Source organism: Herpailurus yagouaroundi, unplaced genomic scaffold, assembly GCF_014898765.1.
Source record: "Herpailurus yagouaroundi ecotype Mexico unplaced genomic scaffold, PumYag 163, whole genome shotgun sequence".
Classification (NCBI taxonomy): Eukaryota; Metazoa; Chordata; class Mammalia; order Carnivora; family Felidae; genus Herpailurus; species Herpailurus yagouaroundi.
This window is the reverse complement of record NW_024412404.1, coordinates 59,023,114-59,043,120: the sequence shown is the minus strand read 5'-3', so window position 1 is coordinate 59,043,120 and position 20,007 is coordinate 59,023,114. Positions and strand designations below refer to the sequence as shown.

The following is a 20,007-nucleotide window of genomic DNA, read 5'->3' as shown; positions in this document are numbered from 1 at the left end:
AAATTGGGCAATGGAATATCAGCACGTGCAAACAAGATGGGGAGGGTCACCTCATTACCACTGAGCGGGGTGGAACCCAGGCTGTCCATGTGACCTTGCTGCCCCCCCCCTCCCCCCGGAAGGTGGAGTTGCCTTGTTACCTCTGGATGAGGGTTGAGGTCCTGGCTCTACCCAGAGTGATGTTAAAGGGTGGGGTTGGAAGTCTAGGCTCCCCACCTGGTCTCCGCCTGACCTGGGGGGTGTTGGGGAGGCTCTGGTTACTGCCCACAGGTAACACCACCCTGCGCAGGGGAGGGGAGATGTAAGGATCCTGAGGGCAGGTGAAAGTCTAGGCTCCCCGCTTCACCTTTGTTGGCTAGGCTGGGGGTAGGGCCACAGTTTTACCCATGGTGCGTGGAGCCAGGTGGCTATTGTGTAAAAGTTTTCTGTCTTGCCTGGCTGCTCCTTTACCCGTCCTTTAGCTGGAGACAGCAGACTTCTCTTGGGGCCTTTTTGTCTGTACCCATTGGTGTTTCTGGGTTGCAGTTTTCTGTGAAGTGCATTTTGATCCAGAAAGCACAGGATGCTTAGCAGTGGCCATGGCTTTTACACTTCAGCGTCCCTAAGAATCACCTGGAATAGTTGTGGAAAGGGCCACTTCCTGGCTTCTGTTAGCTGAGCCACAGCCAGAGAGCCTGGCTGGGAAGTTCAGTGGCCCCTTATTTATTTATTCTGAAAAGTTCAGTCCTTTCAATGTCGATACTTTTCACGTTAGGCACCTGTTAAAAGTCCTAAGATGCTGAGTTTGGAAGCTGTTAGCCTCTCACTTCCTCAACACATTTGGATAGCTGCAGTTACTGGGCAGATAAGCTTTGGAAAGTAGAAACTCCAGCAGCTCACAGCTTACCTGGAAAACCCCTTAATTCATCTGAAGCCCTTGGGTGAAATCGATGCCCGATGCTAAAATCATGCGACCGAAGATGAAGCCACTGGGTGACAAATGATTAACTTCTGATTTAAAGATACAGGCTTCACCAGACTGACCAGTAATTATGTTTCATCAACTTCTACTAGGTATAAGCAGGGAACATCATCAAAGTAAACGTCAGTAACCTATTTTTAGCAAGATGGTTGTCGATGAAGGGCACGTTTGAAATGAAACTGAGATGTTCCCCTTTGGAGGCAATGTCCGCCCTTGGGTCACTCGTCAGATTTTAATCTCTTGGGACTTCAGGGTTAGCTCCCAGGCTCCCCCTAACCCTGCCCTCCTCCCCGGGGGACTTGGCCATATTCATCCTATCTCATACTGCTATTTAATGACAATGAAAGGAAAAATCTCTTGGCCTTAAGGACTCATATTTCAAACATTGCTGTTGAATATTTCTTGACAAGCAAAGAAAAAAACAATGGCCTCATCCAAAACTGTCTCTTTAAAGACTGAGCCTAGTGCAGACCTCTTTCTGTGATGATACAAAGAGAGCAAGCTCCTTTCTCAGGAGGGTGTGGGATATACAAGCCTTTCTTTCTGTACTCTTCAGATTTCCTGTGTACTTTTTAGCTTTCCTATAAAGCTTTGAGGATCTGGGACACAGACTGAGTACATGGTAGCTCAGCCAGCAGTCACGGGTGGTTCGTGTGATTGGGTCTCAGACTCCCATTTGCTGTCAATGTCAAAGCTGTCGCCCAAACCCAACAAAGCTGAGGTGCAATCTGTTCCCTTTGAAATGGGCAAAATGAGCTTGTTTTGAGTAAGTGATAACAAGTAAATGAGCAAATGACCTGTTTGATTCAACTGATCAGTTATTAGGGTTAGTGATTTCCTGACACTTAGTTTATTTTTCCTAAGACTCTTAGTGAGCTCTGAAAAGAAATTCTCACATCACTCAAGGGACAGAAACAAAAAGATCCACCTACCAGCATCTGAAAGTTAAGGAGTCAATTAAAAAAAATGCCTTAAATTGGCAATTTGATACAGAGAGAGAGAACTCTGTTCTTGATAACATTTTGTGCAGTTAAGACAATGATCACGTGCTTGGTAGTGAAGAATTAGAAAACGCAGCATCTCCGGCTGGCAAAGAGAGGGACTGCCTGGAAGTTTAGTAATCAGAGAAGGTTTATTTAGCAACAAACTTCAGAGAGAACTTCTTTAGCAGTTTCACCTGTCGCTGTGTGGACAACTTCTGATTTCTCAAACTTATTACATTGCGGAAGGGAAATAGACTTTGCTTTCTAATAACAGAATCATGTGAAAAGTGGAGAAATCAAACAAGGGTCTTGTTCCGACCCGTCCCTCTGTGGACTTCCAGTGGCCCCACCACTTGGAAATGCTCAGTCCGCTCTTCTGTGGTCTCTGTGGGGCCCACATCCCTCTTACTCCGCTCTGCACAGCCCTGGGAGCAGCGGGAGGAATGGTCCCCCACTTTGCACACGGCGACCTCACACTGCAGATACACCACATCATAGCTGCTGAGAAAGTTGAAGGCGTTGAACTTGAACTGGGCCGTGTTCTTCTGGTGGGAGTGGAGGTTGACATAGCTTTTGTCTTTGATGCACCTGATAGAAGAAACCACCCCCAGCCACAAGGATTAACTTAAAGGATGGTGTGAATGCACCCCAACTCAAATAATCAGGCTTAGACTCAGACATATGAAGTCCAAACACACCTCTTCCCACTACCCACTCTTTCTTTTATGAAGAAACTTAAAATACTATTGTGAGTAGAAAAACCACTGTTCCTGACAGGTAACTGTGAGAGAAATACAACAAAAACCAAACAAGGTAATTAAATTCCAGCTAGAGCTGTTGCCTTCTGAAGCTCTGCTCTATTTTGCCCAAAGGGGAAGTTAAAGGTGGTGGTTGTCTTATTTGCAGGTGAATTTTGAGTATTTTAAAATGTGGGGTTTTTGTAGTTTCAGGTTTTTATTTAAATCCAAGTTAGTTACATACAGTGTAATATCAGTTTCATTGCTCATCACAAGTGCCCTCCTTAATCGCTACCACCCATCTAGCCCATCCCCCGCCCACCTCCCTCCATCAACTTTCAGTTTGTTCTCTATCATTAAGAGTCTGTTTTATGGTTTACCTCTCTGTCCCCCGTCCATCCTATGTTCATCTGTTTCATTTCTTAGATTCCACATGTGAGTGAAATCATATGGCACTTGTCTTTGACTGACTTATTTCACTTAGCCTTATACCCTCTAGCTCTGTCCTTGTCATTGCAAATGGCAGGATTTCATTCCTTTTGATGAATCTTCTTTATCCATTTATCAGTCAATGGACATTTGGGCTCTTTCCAGAATTAGAATGTGCTTTGTAAACCCTAGTACAACCATGGAAAAAGTTAAGGAAAGAAGTATAAATGATACATCAAGAGAGGAGATAAAATGGAGTAATATAAAATGCTCCACTGAAACCAGAGAAGACAGCAAAAGGAGAATAGGGGTAGAAACAGAGAATAAATGCACCAAATAGAAAATAGTTACCAAGATGGTAGATTTTCATCCAGTTATATCAGTAATCACTTTAAATGTGAGTGTTCTAAGTATGACCATTTAAAGATGCAGACTGCCAGAGCAGATAAAACAAAAGCAACAATAACAAAAAACCCCAAGTTCCAACTAATAACTGTCTATGACACCCATCTTAAAGATAAAGGCATAGAAAAATTGAAAGCAAAGGAATGGAGAAAGATTTAGCATGCTAATACTAACCAAAAGAAAGCTGGAGTAGCTATATTAATTTGAAACAAAACAGAGTTCAGAGCCAGGACAATGATCAGAGATGAAGAGGAATACTGCATAATGATAAAGAGACCAGCCCTCCAAAAAGACACAACAACCCTTAATGAGTATACATGTAGCAACGGAGCATCAAAATGCGTGAGACAAAAACTAATAGAACTGCAAAGAGAAATCTACAAATCCACGGTGATGGCTGGACACTAACAGCCCTCTGTCTGAAATTGACAGAACCAGCAGGCAGAAAATCAGGAAGGATTTAGATGACCTAAAAAGCCCCATCAATCAGCTAGACTAACAGCCATCTCCAGACCACTACATCCAACACCAGCAGAACACAACTCTTCTCAAGCCTGCATGGAATATTCACCGAGATAGACCACATTCTGGACCATAACCCACACCTTAGCAAATTTAAAGAAAAGAAATCACACAAAATGTATCTTCAGGTCACAATGGAACGGAACTAGAAATCAAAAACAGAAAGGTTGCTGGAGAACTCCTATTTGGAAATCAAACAACAGACTTCAAAGTAACCCGGAGGTAAAAGAAAAAGTCTCCAGAGAAATGTAAAGAATATTTCGAACTAAGTGAAAATGAATATACAATTCACCAAAATCAAATAAATCAAATGCACGTGTTGGAAATGAAGAAAGATGTAGAATCCACCTTAGGAAATTAGAAACAGAAGAGCATCTTAAACCTAAACAAGCAGAATTGGGAGAATGTCGGCTGTTAAAATTCTGGCACCAAACTGTGTCTCTCTCCTTGGTCTATTTGTAAAGAGAATGGAAAGGGAAGAGCTTTCTCACTCCCGAGACCCAGTGCGGTTCAATGCCACACCTGTGCACCTCCCATGCTATAGGTCATGCCACCCGTGCACAGTGCTACGTCTTGCCCCTCCCCCTGTCTTTTGGAAACAGGTACCACGATGATGCGTCCCATGTGGCTCTCACCACTTTGAAGCTGCCACCAGTAAGTGATGGGGTTTTGTTGTCTTGCACCGGTCACCAATGGCCCATCTCTAAGTGTTTGCTCCTGTTAGGGGGCAAGGGAGCTATGAAGGCAAACAACATACCCAAGTTCTAACTTGGCAATTTGTTGCTTAATCAAAACAGCCATAGTGAATCTCACCACTATAAGAGTTTAGGCTGAGAAGACGTGCCAGCCCATCAGGGTAGATCAGATGCCTGAGAGCCTGAACCACAAATAGGGAGTGTAACAAAGTCATAAAACACAGAGGGAAGGGAGGCACAGGTATGAAAGGGTGAGATGGGACAGCAGAGTCCAGGACAGCAGGGCCTTTGCCCAAGACTCTTTGGGGATTCAAGGGACGTTGTCCAGGCTTCCTATAACTATTTGTCTCCAGCTGAGATCAGAGGGACAGTAGGGGCCCGACTCTACCTCTGGGGCATAACGAGGACTATCTTGCACCATGTCACGACTTAGATCTACCAGAGAAGCCACAGGAATGCCACCTGAATATAACAGTCAACCCTAGAAGGCCTTCTATGTTCCTTACCCGTGCCGGATCAAATCGTACTTGACAGTCGTAAAATCACGGGGATCTGGAGAAGCCACACAGGTATCCACAAAGAGCCTCAGGCTGGGGTCGGGGCTCTGGAGTGTGACCTGGAGGAAGACCGCTTTCCTCTGGCTGGCATAGTGTGGCCCCAGGCTGATGGGCGACTCGAGGAAGGATATGGACACATCATAGCCGACGCTCTCCCTTGGGACGTCAGCCCCGGGACTGATGTCAACTGCAGATGGGCCATCCGCCCTGCAGGTGAACTTCAGCTGAGGCATCTTGTGCCGCACGATGACTCGGCCAGGGTGGCCCCGTGTTCGGCTTCTGATGGAGTTGGAGTAGCTGAGGGAGCCAAGACTTTCCTGGGAGGACGAGAGGGGAGGTTCTGGCCAGTGCTCCTGGCTCCCTGACAAGCACCTTCCTACACCGGCAGAGGCCTCTCCACACACCTGCTGGGTGCCAGTCGGCCGGCGAGCTGGAGGCAGGGGGCCTCGGGGCTGCCTCCTGTGGTACCTAGTGCCACGGCGGAGTGACATAGCACTTCAGGGAGCACGCAAGGAGCCCCGGTGTGTGAGCCTGCCCTCCCTTCTTCCCTCTTGTGAGGGCCGAGCTGTGCTGGTATGAGGCGGGGCAGGGGGTCCACGCTGGCTGCCCGGCGCTCTCTCCACCCAATTCCTGCACACGTGCCCCCACCTCAGCCTGGGTATTCTCAGCCAGGCACGGACCATAGCCCACTGTGCTTTTCTCCTCTCTTCCAACCCCTCTCTTCTCTTGGCCCCAGAGGGGTTCTGGCTCCCTATGAGCTGGGGGCCTGGCCCTGCTCGCCTTGAGTCTCAGCCTTGTCCTTCAAATCCAGCAGGACTCGAAGGGCTAAGGGGGTGCTGAAGACTACTGTGTGAGGTGCCGTCGCCTCCGGCAGCCTCCTCCCCACAGCCCTGTGTGCTGTCCAGAGACTCAGCCCGCCCAGCGACGTGGATTGCAGGAAGCCTCTGCGTGTGTGACTCAGACCCTTGACGTCCGCCTGGGAACCCTCCAAGGACCACCCCGTCAGCTCAGACCAGGTCTGCCTTTCTATTTATTTATTTAAAAAAAAATTTTTTTTTAACGTTTATTCATTTTTTAAGAGACAGAGCGTGAGTGAGGGAGGGGCAGAGAGAGAGGGAGTCACAGAACCCGAGGTAGGCTCCAGGCTCTGAGCTGTCAGCACAGAGCCCTACGTGGGGCTCGAACTCACAAACCGTGAGATGGTGACCTGAGCCAAAGTCAGACGCTCAACCGACTGAGCCACCCAGGTGCCCCCCACCTTTTTAGACCTTTCCTTTCCTACTGATCCCCCTGCCCCTTCCCAGCCTCCATTATGACATTTTAATACAACAAAGACACTCTTCACGTTCTGCACACTTTATCCATAAAAATAGACATTTTTTTCTTTGTGCCCCAAAGAAACAGCGTCTCCCTTGTCCCTTGACCTGATGCACATGCACAGCTTAGAGGAAAAGCTAAACTCCATTACTGCATGGTCCTGCCCCTTCCAACCTGACCTTGGGCTTCCCGGTGCTGACTCCTCAAGTCTCTTCCTCAAGCCCTCCAAGTTTGCTGCTGCCCAGGGGGCCTCATCACTAGCCCCCCTGCACGGAGCACGCCCCCTGTTCCTTTACCTGGCTCCGTCTCCTTATTCAGGCCTCGGCTCCTTGGCCACCCTATTCGAAGTGGCCTTCCTTCCACCCCACATCATCTCCTATTCTCTTCCTTGCCATCTTAAGGTCTGTGAAATGATTCTCATATGTGCGTTTGTGCAGTGCCTCCTTCTCGAATGTGAGAGCTGTGGAGCCCGGCCCCCGTCTCGTTGGCCGCTGTGTCCTCAGCACCTAGAAGGTTTGCTTATTCCCTGACTCTGCAGTCACACACAGGACCTTCCTGTGGCAGTGTTTTCGCCGTGGGTGGTCTGGGACTGGCCATCACCCCAAGTGGTTCCTGACCTGCGGTGTCCTCTGGCCCCAGTGCTGTAGGAGCTAGGCCAGCCGGGGCCACAGAGGACACTGCCAGGGTTCTCCCTGATGGCCTAGAAGCTTCCGGGGTGCCTGCCGCGCAGACACTGGGGGGCTTCCGGCACGGCCCCTGGGGCAGAAACCTCTGAGGTAAAAACTAGAAGGTTCAGAGCAAAAAGGATAAGGACGACCATGGGTCTGCACAACCAACTAGACAAAATGTGAAGTATGGAGTGAAGCGGTCACTTGGCGTCATGCAGGCTATTGGATGAATCAAACCTCCAACAATGCCAAATGTTTGCTGTTCTGTGTGTCTAAATACTGATACAAAGGAAGAGAGGAATAGCATGGAGACCATGCTGTGTAACGTGGTACATTGATGGTACATTGTTAGGTATGCTGAGAAAAGTGCGATTTTGTAGTTACGCACTCTTCGCTTGTTTCCTTAACTTCAGTGACATTGTCTCGTGAAATAAGCTGGTGGTTAAGGAAAATGAGACAGACATACACATTTCATTATACCCAAATGTCTATGCTTTCTTTTTTTTTTTTTTTTAATTTTTTCTTTCAACGTTTTTATTTTATTTTTGGGACAGAGAGAGACAGAGCATGAACGGGGGAGGGGCAGAGAGAGAGGGAGACACAGAATCGGAAACAGGCTCCAGGCTCTGAGCCATCAGCCCAGAGCCCGACGCGGGGCTCGAACTCACGGACCGCGAGATCGTGACCTGGCTGAAGCCGGACGCTTAACCGACTGCGCCACCCAGGCGCCCCTGTCTATGCTTTCTTGATTGCGGAATACAGCTAGCTGTCTGGTTAGAACGCAGCTGTCAGATCATTTGTCCTCTCCCATGCCCAGCGCCATAGCGTGCACATAGTAGGTGTGCACTAACGGTGAATAAAGAAGCAAGTTGTGGAAAATGCTCAGCTTTGGAGCTAAAAGAACAGCACCCATCATCCATCCATCTATCCATTCATCCATCTGTCTATTTACCCACCCATCAGTCCATCAGCACTCAGCACTTATTACTGTGTATTCCAAATTCAGTACGTACTCTAAATTCCCAAAAGGAAGGAAAATTTCAGACAAATTAGTGAGTGCTCCAGGTCTCACTGAATTCAGAAACAAAATCATGGCCGTGCCTTCTGGCCCTGCCAGGTTTTTAACAGGTGGTTGAACTTTCCAAATCTCTCTCCTTGGCCTCCATCCACAGAAGGGTACCACCACCCCGTCAGTTTCTTACCTGTCTGACGGTGCCACAGTGACCATAGGGAATGTTGAAGATCAGATAGCGCCCTGTGACGTGGGGACGACACAGCTCATCATTTAAGTGGATGTCCCAGGAGGAGTAGCCCAGCCTCCGGAGATAACCTCGGTCAATGGTGACTTGGAAGAGGTGAGGCAAGCAGGAGAGCCAGGCTGCAGGAGGAGGAGCATGGGGAGAAGCTCACAAAGACGATTTGGTACACTGGGCGCGTCGGTCCGGGACATGGGTGCGTGCTTACTTTATAAAGCATGGACAGTACTTTGCGCCCGGGGGGTGCCTCAGCTCCCATCACCCCCCACCCTTGACTTGACTTCCGCTGATTTTATTTATATGCTCTCTTTTCCAAAAAGTCACACCATATCATGGGAGTCTTATACACACAGCACACGTCCCACGCGCCGGGAGTCAGAGCCTCGTCTATAGATTTAGAGAACGGCCCCTTTCCCGTGTTGAGGACACCCGAGGCTGAATGTACATCTATTTGAGGCAAGGGCGTGGGAGCAAAGAGGGAGGGAGCATAGGTGTTAAGAGGCTTCTTCCCCAGCCTCCTGAAGCCCGGCGAGTAGATAGACATGTGAGAGATCTCGGTGGAGACAGAAGCTGGTGCCCCCTCAAAACCCGTTCTGTCTCCCGGGGACAACTGCCTGTCTTAGTTCCGCCTTCCCGCAGTTTAGAGGGGAGAGCTTACCGTTGTCTTTGGGTACAGCAGAGGCAGCCAGGCCTGGTGAGAAGCAAACGTCAGCCGTGCAATATGGAGGAGGAGGGTATAGGCAGCAGTAGAACATGCAGTGCTAGGAAATGGGCTCATTCTGTTGAGCTACGGAAGCTGGAGCACCATGGCTTGAGAGTACTCCAAGCAATGGGAAGGGAAAGAGGGCCCAGAACCTCCCGATGGAGCAGGAGGGAGGGATCCCGGTGTGCGTGAAGAAGCGTTGAGAGTACGGGTGTCATCAACACCAAGAGAATAGTAAATACAGGGCTTTGCAGATTATAAACACCATCACATGAGTGAATTCGGGCTGGTGTCCCTTCCTATGCACAGGACATGCTCGGAATCTCAGGCCGGGAAGTAGGCAGTTCATAGCCATCGAAGGCCTCCCCAGCACAGAAGCAAGGCGGGACAGTCACCTGTGGCTAGGGTCCTGGCCAGGAAGCATGGCTGGCCAGATTCACTCAACCCCTTCTGATACTTTTGGCCCCAGACCTTTGATCCTTCGGTAGCTGTACCCAATCAACCCTGGTGTATGATCCAAGAATGGAAAGCGAATTACCCTTGCCAGTGGGTCCGCCGACAGCAGGAGGCATGGCTGGAACTGTGAGCAGACACAATGAAAGTGAGGGTCTGGAAGATAGGATCCCAAGACCCCAGGGGACTCATACTCTATGGCTCTCTGCGGGACTGTTAGTCTCAGGGGGACTCTGATAGTTTTTCTATTTGTGATCCATTTCTGTGCAAGACAAGAGTAACTCCCACGTAAAGCTAAGAGCAATAGAGTGATTCTTTGGTTTGCCTGTTAAAAAACTTAAGGATGGAACAGACAAAGGGGGCTCGGACTTGTTCACCAAATCTGAGAATTCCGTAACTCTCTGAGATTTCCCCGGGTAAATGTAGGACAAATGTAAGAAACTACTACTCCACCCCAAACAGGGTCCAGCTATGGAGGCCAGAATGCCAAGAGGGGTATCGGGCGGTAATAAAAAGTACTACAGGAAAGGCAGAGGCCAAATCTTGGGTGAGAGGGACATGCCGGCCGACATTCTGACTTCCGACGGCCAGGTCAGGGTGAAGAAGGGTGTCCACCTACGACTGTGCCCTCACATGCGCCCTTGCTATCCCAGCAGCCAGGGCCTTGGCCTTAGGAACGCAGGCGGAGGAAGAGGGACGGAGCCCCGGGGACAGCCCCGATCGCCGACGCGCTGCGGCACCTGCGCAGACCACGCCCGCGTCCTCCCGGTGGCGACAGTTGTGGCGCGTCCAGCCCGAGTGGCCGCAGCGGCCCAGCGTGTCCTCGGTGCCCGTGCAGCGCACGTCGTCCAGCAGGATGGGCCCCGAGCCCGGGCCGAAGCGGCCGCGCCCCGGGGCGGCGAGCGCGGGGCCGCAGCGCAGCAGGCGACACACGACGCGGGCGTCCCTGATGTCCCAGTGGTCGTCGCACACCGTGCCCCACGCGCCCTGGTGGCGGACCTCGACCCGGCCCTCGCAGCGGCTGCGCCCGCCCGCCAGGCGCAGGGGAGGGTCTGCGGGAGGAGAGAGAGAGAGCGAAACAGGGGGTCGCGGGGGTGACAGGTGTGACAGCTGCCCTCCGTTGCTCCGTGCATGTCATTTGCAGTGGAAGAGATGACACTGCGGGGAGCTTCACCACGCCAGGCGGTGCTGCCTTCTGTCTCTCGCTCCCTCCTTCCCGTCCCCCCACCCCCTGCACTCTCTCATAGAAAAGTCAAACCTGAATTAACTGAAGGCCGCAGACAATGGCGGATATTGTCAGCCTAGTTGCCCAGACACGTGATGAGAATGTAATCGTCACACAAAAGTACCAAGACCCCAAAGAAAACAAAATGGCAAACCCCTCAAATCTTTGGAGTAAAATTATTGAGGCACTGCTGTGGCTTAGCAAACAACATCTGTCCAGTGAAATTCCTTTTACTCTGGATGAATAAAAGCCAACCCTTGAACTGCACAAAGTGTATTGTGTGGCCTGGCTGTTCCACTCGCAGGTGTTTGCTCAAGATAAAGGAAACAGATGTGCGTCGGAAGATTTGTGCGTAGCAGAATTCTCCACCATCCACACATGTCCACCAGCGGGAGAGGGGAATGAATAAATTGCTGACTACCCACACAGTGGAATATTACTAAGCAATAAAAAAGAACGAAATGCCAATGTAAGGAACCATAGAGACAAATCTCAAAAACAATTTGTTAAGCAAAAGAAAGCAGACGCAGAAGAGCACGTATTATTTGATCCCATTGATATGCGATTCTAGAAAAACAAATCTGACCTACAGTGGCAGAAAGGAGACCAGTGGTCGGTCGCCTGGGGGATTTGCTGCAAAGGGACATGAAGGAACTTTTGGGGGTGATGGGAATGTTCTAGATCTTGATTCCGGTGGTGGTGGTGGTGGTGGTGGTGGTGGTGGTGGTGGTTACATAGTTGTATACGTTAGAAAAACCTCATAGATGTTTGCAACTTACTGTGTATCATTATAGGTCAAAAAAAGGTGGCTTAAAGAAGTAAAAGTAATTTTAAAAATCTAGAGTGTTAGTGGTTCCATACCCATAGATGTGTGTAAAATGATTTGTCTTCATATAAGAGGGGTTGCTAGCAACTGTTTTCCAACTTCCTGCTCTGTTTGGCCCATAGAAGATGCTTAGTGAATGCTAATAAATACCACTGGCTGTGGTTTCTCTGTGACTGCAGTGTCCTAGTTTAGGATAGTTGCTCTCTCCTTATGCAATTGGTTGCTGTGATACTGGAGCAAGATAACCATGCTTGGCTGAACTATGAATAAAGGCAAGTATCTTTTGGGTCAGGCCTCAGGAGGTGAATTTGGGGCTCCTGCCGCACAAAGGTATGTGTAGACATAGACATAGACATAGACATTTGCATATATACTTACATATGCATATATATTTACATACACATATATGTCTATGACTCATAAAAGGTTTCTGTAAGGAGCAGGAACTTTGAAAAAAAAAAATAAATAATTACGATCCTAACAGTACTGATAATGATTTGATAATTTAAGTGCTTAGGAACAAACAAAAATTACCAGGCAAAGGGATCATGTCTTCACCAGTTGAAATTGTAACTGTAAAAAAAGAAAACCTGAGCTTAAAAAAAACACATATCCTCAAAGTCACATATTTATATTCAAAGCTGAAAAAGACCCACACATTTTCTGGAGGTTCAGAGACTAATAGTTTTGTTTGAGTTTCTGCTTAGGTTTAGGTGCAGAAATACCATCCACCAAGTTTTATTTTTTTTTATCAAAATGTAACAAGTGGTGCTTATTCTCCAAAAGGAAAATAATTTGCTGAATGGTCACAAAAGAAGCCTTATAAATATACTAAATTTTTATAGGAAAAATATAAAAGTATTAGATTTTGTAGGAAAAATGTTTATAGGGGCTGAAAATGAAATGGAGAAAACCCATCAGATTTCTCAGAAATGTTTTTTGATAAGAGAAAGATCAGGGCTCCTGGGTGGCTCAGTCAGTTAAGTGGCTCAGGTTATGATCTCACAGTTCATGATTTTGAACCCCATGCTTCATTCACATCAGGCTCTCCGCTGTCAATGTGGGGCCCGCTTCAGATGCTCTGTCCCCCTCTCTCTCTGCCCCTGCTCCTCTCACTCTCTCTCTCTCTCACAAAAATAAATAAACTTAAAAAATATTAAAAAACCAGAAAAATAATATTTGAGAGGTGTAATTCCATATGAAAATATACAGAGGGAAGCAAGGTAGGAAAAGTAACAATGGATTTTATGATAGAATATGGTTGTATAAATAATTATGAGACGAAGAGTTAATCTAGCAACAGGCATATGAGCTTTACCAGGTGATGATGTCGCTTTTGTTGAAATCAGATGTATGGCTGCCGACACAAAAAAGAGAGATTTTTTTCCGGTGAAAAGAAAGCATTAAGATTGGATGTCGTTGAAATTTTATGCAGTGGACTGCAAGCTTATGAAAATAAGCCTGATCCATAAGCTGTATATAATACAATCCACCTGCTTATTTATCTCGTGGACTCACACATCCGGGAGTGAAATGATATATGAGCGGTTGGCATTTTGCAGGACAGATGAATAAATCCCATTTAGAGCTTCCAGGATGTGTCGTATAATTCACACCTCAAATCCCTACAGCAGCTGCTCCAGGGAAGTATCATCAGTGTGTCAGAGATGAGGAAGTTGAGACCCAGAGGGCTTGTATGACATGACCGGGGCATCCTCAGTTCTGACCTGGGAGGCCCCGAAGCATAACCCTTTCCGCAGCACTCTGCCTTCCGGGAGCATGAAATGTGGGAGTCGCATTCACTCTGCCTGCTCTGGGGTGAAGGGGGATGAGGGGGAAGGAAGGGAATGGTCTGATGGTTACCACATCTGCCCTCACACTCCCAGGGGCAGGAAGTGATTGTGCTGTCACGCTTTTGTAAAGATGTGTGATGCCACTTAATCTGCATGAAAAGCAGCCCAGTTCCCGTGAAACCGGGTCTGCAAAGAAAAACTCATCTCATGTGAGGTCAAGAGTCAGTGAGAAGTATGAGTGAAGGACTCTTCTGCCAAAAGTGAGGTCATGATGAGGGCAGGGAAAGGAGGAAGGGAGGAAGGGAGGGATGGAAGGAGGCAGGGAGAACTCTCCCTAAGTGGAAGCGAGAGGGAAGTCCTAAGCTTGGCTTCACTGCCTTTTGCACCATTATGCCTTCAAAGTAACCAGGACTTGAAAAGAAAGGAAATAGAACAAAAGAAAGCGATAGGCCTTGCTACTCAGGAGGTCAGCGTCAAACGGATCGAATGGAGTCACACAGGCAGATTCATCGGCAAAGACTGGGAGCAGAAAGGACCTTGGCTGGGAGCTGGGATCCCCAGCTTGCTCAGTGACTGCTGTGGACTCAGTTATGTCCCCTCAAAATTCATATGTCAAAGCCCTAACCCCCAGTGTAGCTGTATTTGGAGATGGGGCCACTGAGGAAGTAGTCAAGGTTAAGTGAGGTCATAAGGGGAGGCCCTGATCTGATAGGATTAGCGTCCTTATAAGAAGACACATCAGAGCTCCCATCCTCTCCCTCTCTCTCTGTCTCTCTCCCCCTCAGGGAGCACACACTGGGGAAGGGAAGGCCCTGTGAGCGCACAGCGAGAAGGTGGCCATCTTCAACCCAAGGGAAGACCCTCACCAGACGCCGACCCTGCCGGCACCTTGATCTAGGACTTCTAGAACTGTGGGAAGTAAGTCTTTGCTGTTTAACGCGCACAGTCTGTGGTATTCAGTTTTGGCTGCCTGAGCTAGGACAGTGGCAAGTGTCCTCCTTCTCAGGGCCTCCTTTTCCTCCAAAGCGAGAGTAGTGGTTTAGCATTTTACTCCTCGAGGGCGGTTGCTGACCGACCGGCAGCATCGGCAGCATCGTCTGGGAGCCCCTGAGAAATGCAGAATCCAGACTCCACCCTGGAGCCACTGTGAATCCGAATCTGCGTTTTAACAAGTTCTTCAGGCCACTCACGTGCACGTCAACATTTGAGGTTTGCTGCCGTGGGTCATCTCTAAGGTATCCTCCAGGGTTGACCCTTGACGCCCTTTTATCCTAGTCATCCCGTCCTCACATCTGCCTTCACCGTGTTCGGAATCAGAGCCACTTTTGAGGTAGCGGTCTGGAGCTTCCCTACCACCCCCATCCCCCCATCTCCCCTGACCTCTCCTGGGAAAAACAGGAAGTGTTTCCTCTGGGTGTGTAAGTCCTGCTGGGCTGGGGTTTCTCAGGAAGTCATTCACTAGGGCTGCCGCAAAGAGCAGAGAGCGTACCTGGTGAAGAGGTCTCCTCTTCCCGAGTGGGACTTGTGTCTGCAACCAAAGAAGAGTGAAAAGAAAATAGAATGTTTTGGTTGGAACAACAGTGTGGTAGAAAGTGTAATTGTGTACGGGGAGAGCCAACACGATCACAGTCCAGTTGTCTCGCATTTGCGTGTGCCGGGTGGGTCAAAGCCTCACCTGTAACACAACACACACCACCGAGCAAGTGGAGTGTGGAGCCCCCGCCCTCGCCTCCCATGGGCCAGGGCGACAATGAGAGGGTGTTCCCCAGTGTAGGGACCACTCTGTGTCTACGGATGTATGAACCGAACACGAAGCTGGGACTTGGGGGCTTATACCACGGGCAAAATATTCAGTACACAGGTTCATTTGTCCAACAGAAAGAAGGAGAGTTGGTCACATTTAACTTAAGAAATGTGACAGGCAGAAAACATTACCAGAGGGCGGGTCCACTTCTGTGGAGGCTGAAGATATATCTGTATATGGACAGAGAGAATAGGACACTTGAAACCGGGAGAAAAAGGACACTTCAGTGTGTCTTTTCATTCAGTTTACTTTGTGGTCAAAGTGGTCATGACGTGAGCTCGTTTTCTAAACAGAACAAGGCAAGTCAGAATTTAAACAGCACAACGAGAGAGACTTTACCAGGTGGAGAGGTCACTTCCACTGAGGTTGAAGAGGTATCTGTAGAAAAAGAGAAGAAACCTAAAACCAGTGTCCTAAATTTCCATGGAACAACCTAGTCCAATGAACGGAACCCCAAGAAGAGGCACTTAGTGGGGCAGGAGACAGTGTTTTACCTGGTGTGGAGGTCACGGTGGTTGCGACTGAAGCTGCAAGTCAACAAAAATAACAAACAATATGACAGCCGTATCAGGCATATGTGTTCCTAAGACACAGCACACATAAAGAAGGCTGTTGTAATCAGTATGACTGGCCTGACTTGTCTTCCTGCTTTTCAGACAGAGGCAATGGCAGGGCATTTCTAGATCCGCCATTGCCTCTAGGCCCCCTTCTACTCATTGGATCTCCATTCCTTTGGCCCACCCTTTACTCCTCCCCTTGGAGAAGGTGGACGTTACCTGCTCAGGGGACAACAACCATTGGTCCAAATTTCTCCCGATATGGGCTAATCTAACAAAGGTTCTTCAAATGGAGGGCTTTCTTTGCCCGGTCCTCCGTCCTCTCCTCAAATGGTTGGAAGGTAGTGACACAGGAAAGGGGGACCTCTATAGACCGGAACTTTCTCCAGGGGGGCTGTCCCAAGACCTAGACTTCAGTCTAAGTCCATTTGCCTCTTGTATTAAGAGTTGCCCTCAGTAAAAAAGGCCATTTTTGGTGTTAACTCTGGTGTTTTATTTAATTGCTTTAGCACCTAGAGTAGAGGAGAGCACCCTCTTTATTGTGCCCCCCACAAATAAACCTTTAACACTCTATATGTAAAATTGTTAAACCCAAAGTCACACCAGGAGCTCCTCAGATAATTGCAACCAGCATCACTCAAGATCTATTGCACAAGGGGGGGGGTGTTACTTGTTACCTTGGTCAACTCTCTATCCCTTAGGACCTTGGCACAGAGCCTGACACAAGTTTACCCTCCCTGAATGTTGGATGAATGTCTGAGGGGGATCAGTCAAAGCCATGGCTGAACTCCCCACCATTCTTGCAATACCCACTTTGCGGTTGGTCTCCAGGAGAAACTCTCGCCATGGACAGTTGACATTAGACCGCCAGTCAGTCCAGTGCATGACTTATTTTGGAGTTTGGCTGAATTGGCTGAACTAATCTATCCGTTGGTCCATGCAGTTAGCTGGGCTGCCCAGAATTCATTCACCATCAGGGAATATAGAGGTGGCCTATGTGAGTCAGATCAATATAAACGTACTTAAAAACTAAAGAATGAGGGATGCCTGGGCGGCTCAGTCAGTTAAGCATCTGACTTCAGCTTAGGTCATGATCTCGTGGTCTGTGAGTTCAAGCCCCGCATCAGGCTCTGTGCTGACAGCTCAGAGCCTGGAGCCTGCTTCAGATTCTGTGTCCCCCTCTCTCTCCACCCCACCCCTGCTTGTGCTCTGTCTCTTGCTGTCTTTCAAAAATGAATAAACATAAAAAAATTAAAAAAAAAAGGAACTCACTGAATTCCCAGTGTGTGAATCTAAAGAGGCTCAATTCACTATAACTTGACCTCAGAGACCTGCCGTTATACCAAGAGCCAAGGGAACAAACCAGGCATACGGCATCCCACATACCTATGAAAGGTACGTAAGCACCGTCTGCCTAGTTTACTAAGCATTCGGTGAATATGTGAGCACCTTATGGCAGTGTGATAGGAACTTGATATTTCGTTTCTGGTGATGCATAAACTTTAACCCTAACGGTATGTGAGGCCATCTAGCCATCTATGAGGTTCATAAGGCAAGCAAGAAAAGAAAATTACCAGGTGAAGTGGTCATTTCTGTGGCTGATGCTGAAACTGTAAAACAAAAACAGAACACAATGAGGTAAAACCTGAACAAAGATCCCACCCACAAACAGAACATTTAGAAGACATCTTTTTCCCAAAAACATTTATGCCTCGGATAGACTGAAATTAGATACAAAAACGGCTTCTGAAATGTGAAACTGAAGACGAGAAAAGCCTCTTGGTAAGACTGAAGTGGAGGTGGGCTGCAGGAAGGTCGAGGTGAGAACCATCCGTTGGCTGCGAGGACAGTAGAACCTCCCCGCGTGGGTCAGAAAGGTTGTTTCTCCGATGTCGTGAAGAGCGAATATTTCCTAGGGCTGCAAAGTAGTAAGAGCCTTCCTAATTCTGACCTCAGGTTCTTAACATGGATTTGCTCATTTTCACTAAACTCACTCGTTGAAAACACAGGGCCAAGATCTGAATATGAAAAGACAGTGGCCCCTTAACATAATTAAACATGTTAGGACCCCTGAGTCAATGTTCATTTATTGTCGTTAATGACCTATCGGGGTTGAAACACGGAAGTGATCCTGAACCCTTGCACTGGAACAGACGCCCGACAAGGGCAGGTTGTTGTCTGCTTCCCTCACCACCACGTGTTCATGTAGAGTTTTGCCTGGCTCCAGCAACGTGCCCAACAAATATTTGTAAAATAAATGGATGCGTCCACTGAATCCTATTATTCTTGTCTTTGCTCTAAAGCAGTGGGTATTTTCATTTCATCCAATTGGCTTTTGGAATTCTACTTGTTTGGCAGCCTAAGATAATATATGTGTGGGCTGAATTAAAAAAAATAGAAAAGGAGACCATCTCAAGCCCCTGAGACCAAAAACAAATAGTGTTGATGCTTTCACAAGGGGTACAGGTGAGAGGGACTGGGTTTTGCTCACAGAACTCCCCAAAGCGGTACTACAAAGTCAGCTTTAAGGCTCAAAACATAAGACATAGACTAGAAAAAGCAATGACCCCAGTGGGTGAATAACAGCGAATCTGGCAAGTCCTTGAAGAGGGCAGAGACCAGGGGCTCTAAAGTGAACTGGTGAATGTAGCTTCAAGCACTGGGTAGGTCAGCAGGTTAAGAGAGGCCAAGAATGGCCCAGAGGCCTCCCCAAACCAATGTTGAGAACAGACCCTAAGTGTGTGTTTGGAGGACGCCGAGGGGACCCGAGCTTCTTCACATGCACTTCCAAGTCCCTCTCTCCCACCCCAACAGCTGTGGCTCCAGCAGCGTCAGGAGAGAGTCAGGAGTGAGTACCTGAGCAGATGACCCCGGCGTCCTCATGGTGGCCACAGTTGTGGATGGACAAACCCAGGTGCCGGCACTGGCCTAGTGTGGTCTCATTGCCCCGGCACTGCACGTCGTCCAGGAGGATGCTCCCCACACCTTCCCCAAAGTGGCCGTTCCCCAGGGCTCTGACGCCCTCCCCGCAGTCCAGCTGCCGGCACACAACGCGGGCTGCGCCGATGCTCCAGAGGTCATCACACACGGTCCCCCACGTGCCGTTGTGGTACACCTCGATGCGACCTTCACAGCGGTTGCTCCCATCCGCCAGCCTGATGATGGGCAGGTCTGGGGAAGACTCGGGGTTGTTACTGGAACGGGATTAACTCTTCCGGCAAGTAATTTCTCATAGGACTTTCCTGTAGTTTTTACTGTAGCGAACCCCGAAGTCCTATACTCTGTAATCTCTTATTCCTGTCTCCAAGCCCCATAGGAAAAAGTCAAATTAGTACTTATCAATGCAGTGACTAGCTTTTCCAGGCGAGCTCTGATTTCAGATATTTTGTTCCCTCATTTCCATCTTTGCATTTGAAATATAATTGCAAAGATAAGGACAGATATCTATTTCAGAATGGAGTCATTAAATTGCTAAGCAACAGCATGGAAATAGGTCAGACTCAACTTCTCATTATTTTCGTAGAGCCAAACTTGCACACTGGCCCAGATTCGCAGATTTTATTTAAAAAAATTTTTTAATGCTTATTTCTATTTGAGAGAGGGAGAGTGCATGCAAGAGGTGGGGGGCACCGAGAGAGAGAGGGAGACACAGAATCCAAAGCAGGCTCCGGGCTCTGAGCTGTCAGCACGGAGCCCGACGTGGGGCTCGAACCCATGAACTGCGAGATCATGAACCGAGCCGAAGTTGGACGCTTAACCAGCTGAGCCACCCAGGCGCCCCAACAGCTAGACAGATTGTAGAAGCAGAGACTAGACAAGTGGCGGGCCCTGCATGCCACATCTCCCTCCATGGCAGGGCCGAATCCACCCCAGCCCTGACATGCCCAGCTGTAACCTCAGGGAGTCTGCTAGAAAGACTCAATAGCTAGGAAGGGGTGAAGGAAGCAGTCAAAGGATTACCAACTGCAGGAGCTGTTTCCGCTGATTCTGGGGCAGCTTCGACAGCTGAAAGAGAAAGCGCAAGGCATTCATGTCAGCAGGTGCGCACTTGCAGAAACGCTCGTGGACACACCAGCCAATGGGCACGTGAACCCACATCTGTCCCCGTGTGCCGGT

General features: G+C 48.5%; 2 protein-coding genes and 1 long non-coding RNA gene across 5 annotated transcripts; 1 reads left to right on the top strand and 2 right to left on the bottom strand.

Annotated features, from left to right (window-relative positions):
• Positions 1 to 2,070: 2,070 nt before the first annotated feature.
• Positions 2,071 to 20,007, bottom strand: LOC121037326 (deleted in malignant brain tumors 1 protein-like). Of its 3 annotated transcripts, XM_040486670.1 has the most exons (13): positions 19,852 to 20,007; positions 15,829 to 15,861; positions 15,674 to 15,712; positions 15,466 to 15,504; positions 15,020 to 15,058; positions 13,056 to 13,094; positions 12,272 to 12,310; positions 10,427 to 10,738; positions 9,772 to 9,813; positions 9,189 to 9,221; positions 8,477 to 8,652; positions 5,239 to 5,606; positions 2,071 to 2,532 (listed from the first exon to the last, which is right to left on the bottom strand). In XM_040486670.1, the coding sequence occupies exons 7-13, from the start codon at positions 12,285 to 12,287 to the stop codon at positions 2,241 to 2,243; spliced, it is 1,239 nt and encodes a 412-aa protein (XP_040342604.1). In that variant the 5' UTR covers positions 12,288 to 12,310; positions 13,056 to 13,094; positions 15,020 to 15,058; positions 15,466 to 15,504; positions 15,674 to 15,712; positions 15,829 to 15,861; positions 19,852 to 20,007; the 3' UTR covers positions 2,071 to 2,240. The 3 variants fall into 3 exon arrangements, with proteins under 3 accessions (XP_040342604.1, XP_040342606.1, XP_040342605.1); XM_040486672.1 differs by lacking the exons at positions 9,189 to 9,221; positions 19,852 to 20,007 and having other exon boundaries at positions 15,829 to 15,939; XM_040486671.1 differs by lacking the exons at positions 15,829 to 15,861; positions 19,852 to 20,007 and having other exon boundaries at positions 15,674 to 15,713.
• LOC121037331 (uncharacterized) lies at positions 5,589 to 15,105 on the top strand. The gene is made up of 2 exons (XR_005793720.1): positions 5,589 to 6,305; positions 14,316 to 15,105. It is a non-coding gene; the product is annotated as an uncharacterized LOC121037331 (long non-coding RNA).
• Positions 17,437 to 19,989, bottom strand: LOC121037484 (putative DMBT1-like protein). Its single transcript, XM_040486930.1, has 3 exons — positions 19,856 to 19,989; positions 18,748 to 19,085; positions 17,437 to 17,501 (listed from the first exon to the last, which is right to left on the bottom strand). The coding sequence occupies exons 1-3, from the start codon at positions 19,987 to 19,989 to the stop codon at positions 17,437 to 17,439; spliced, it is 537 nt and encodes a 178-aa protein (XP_040342864.1).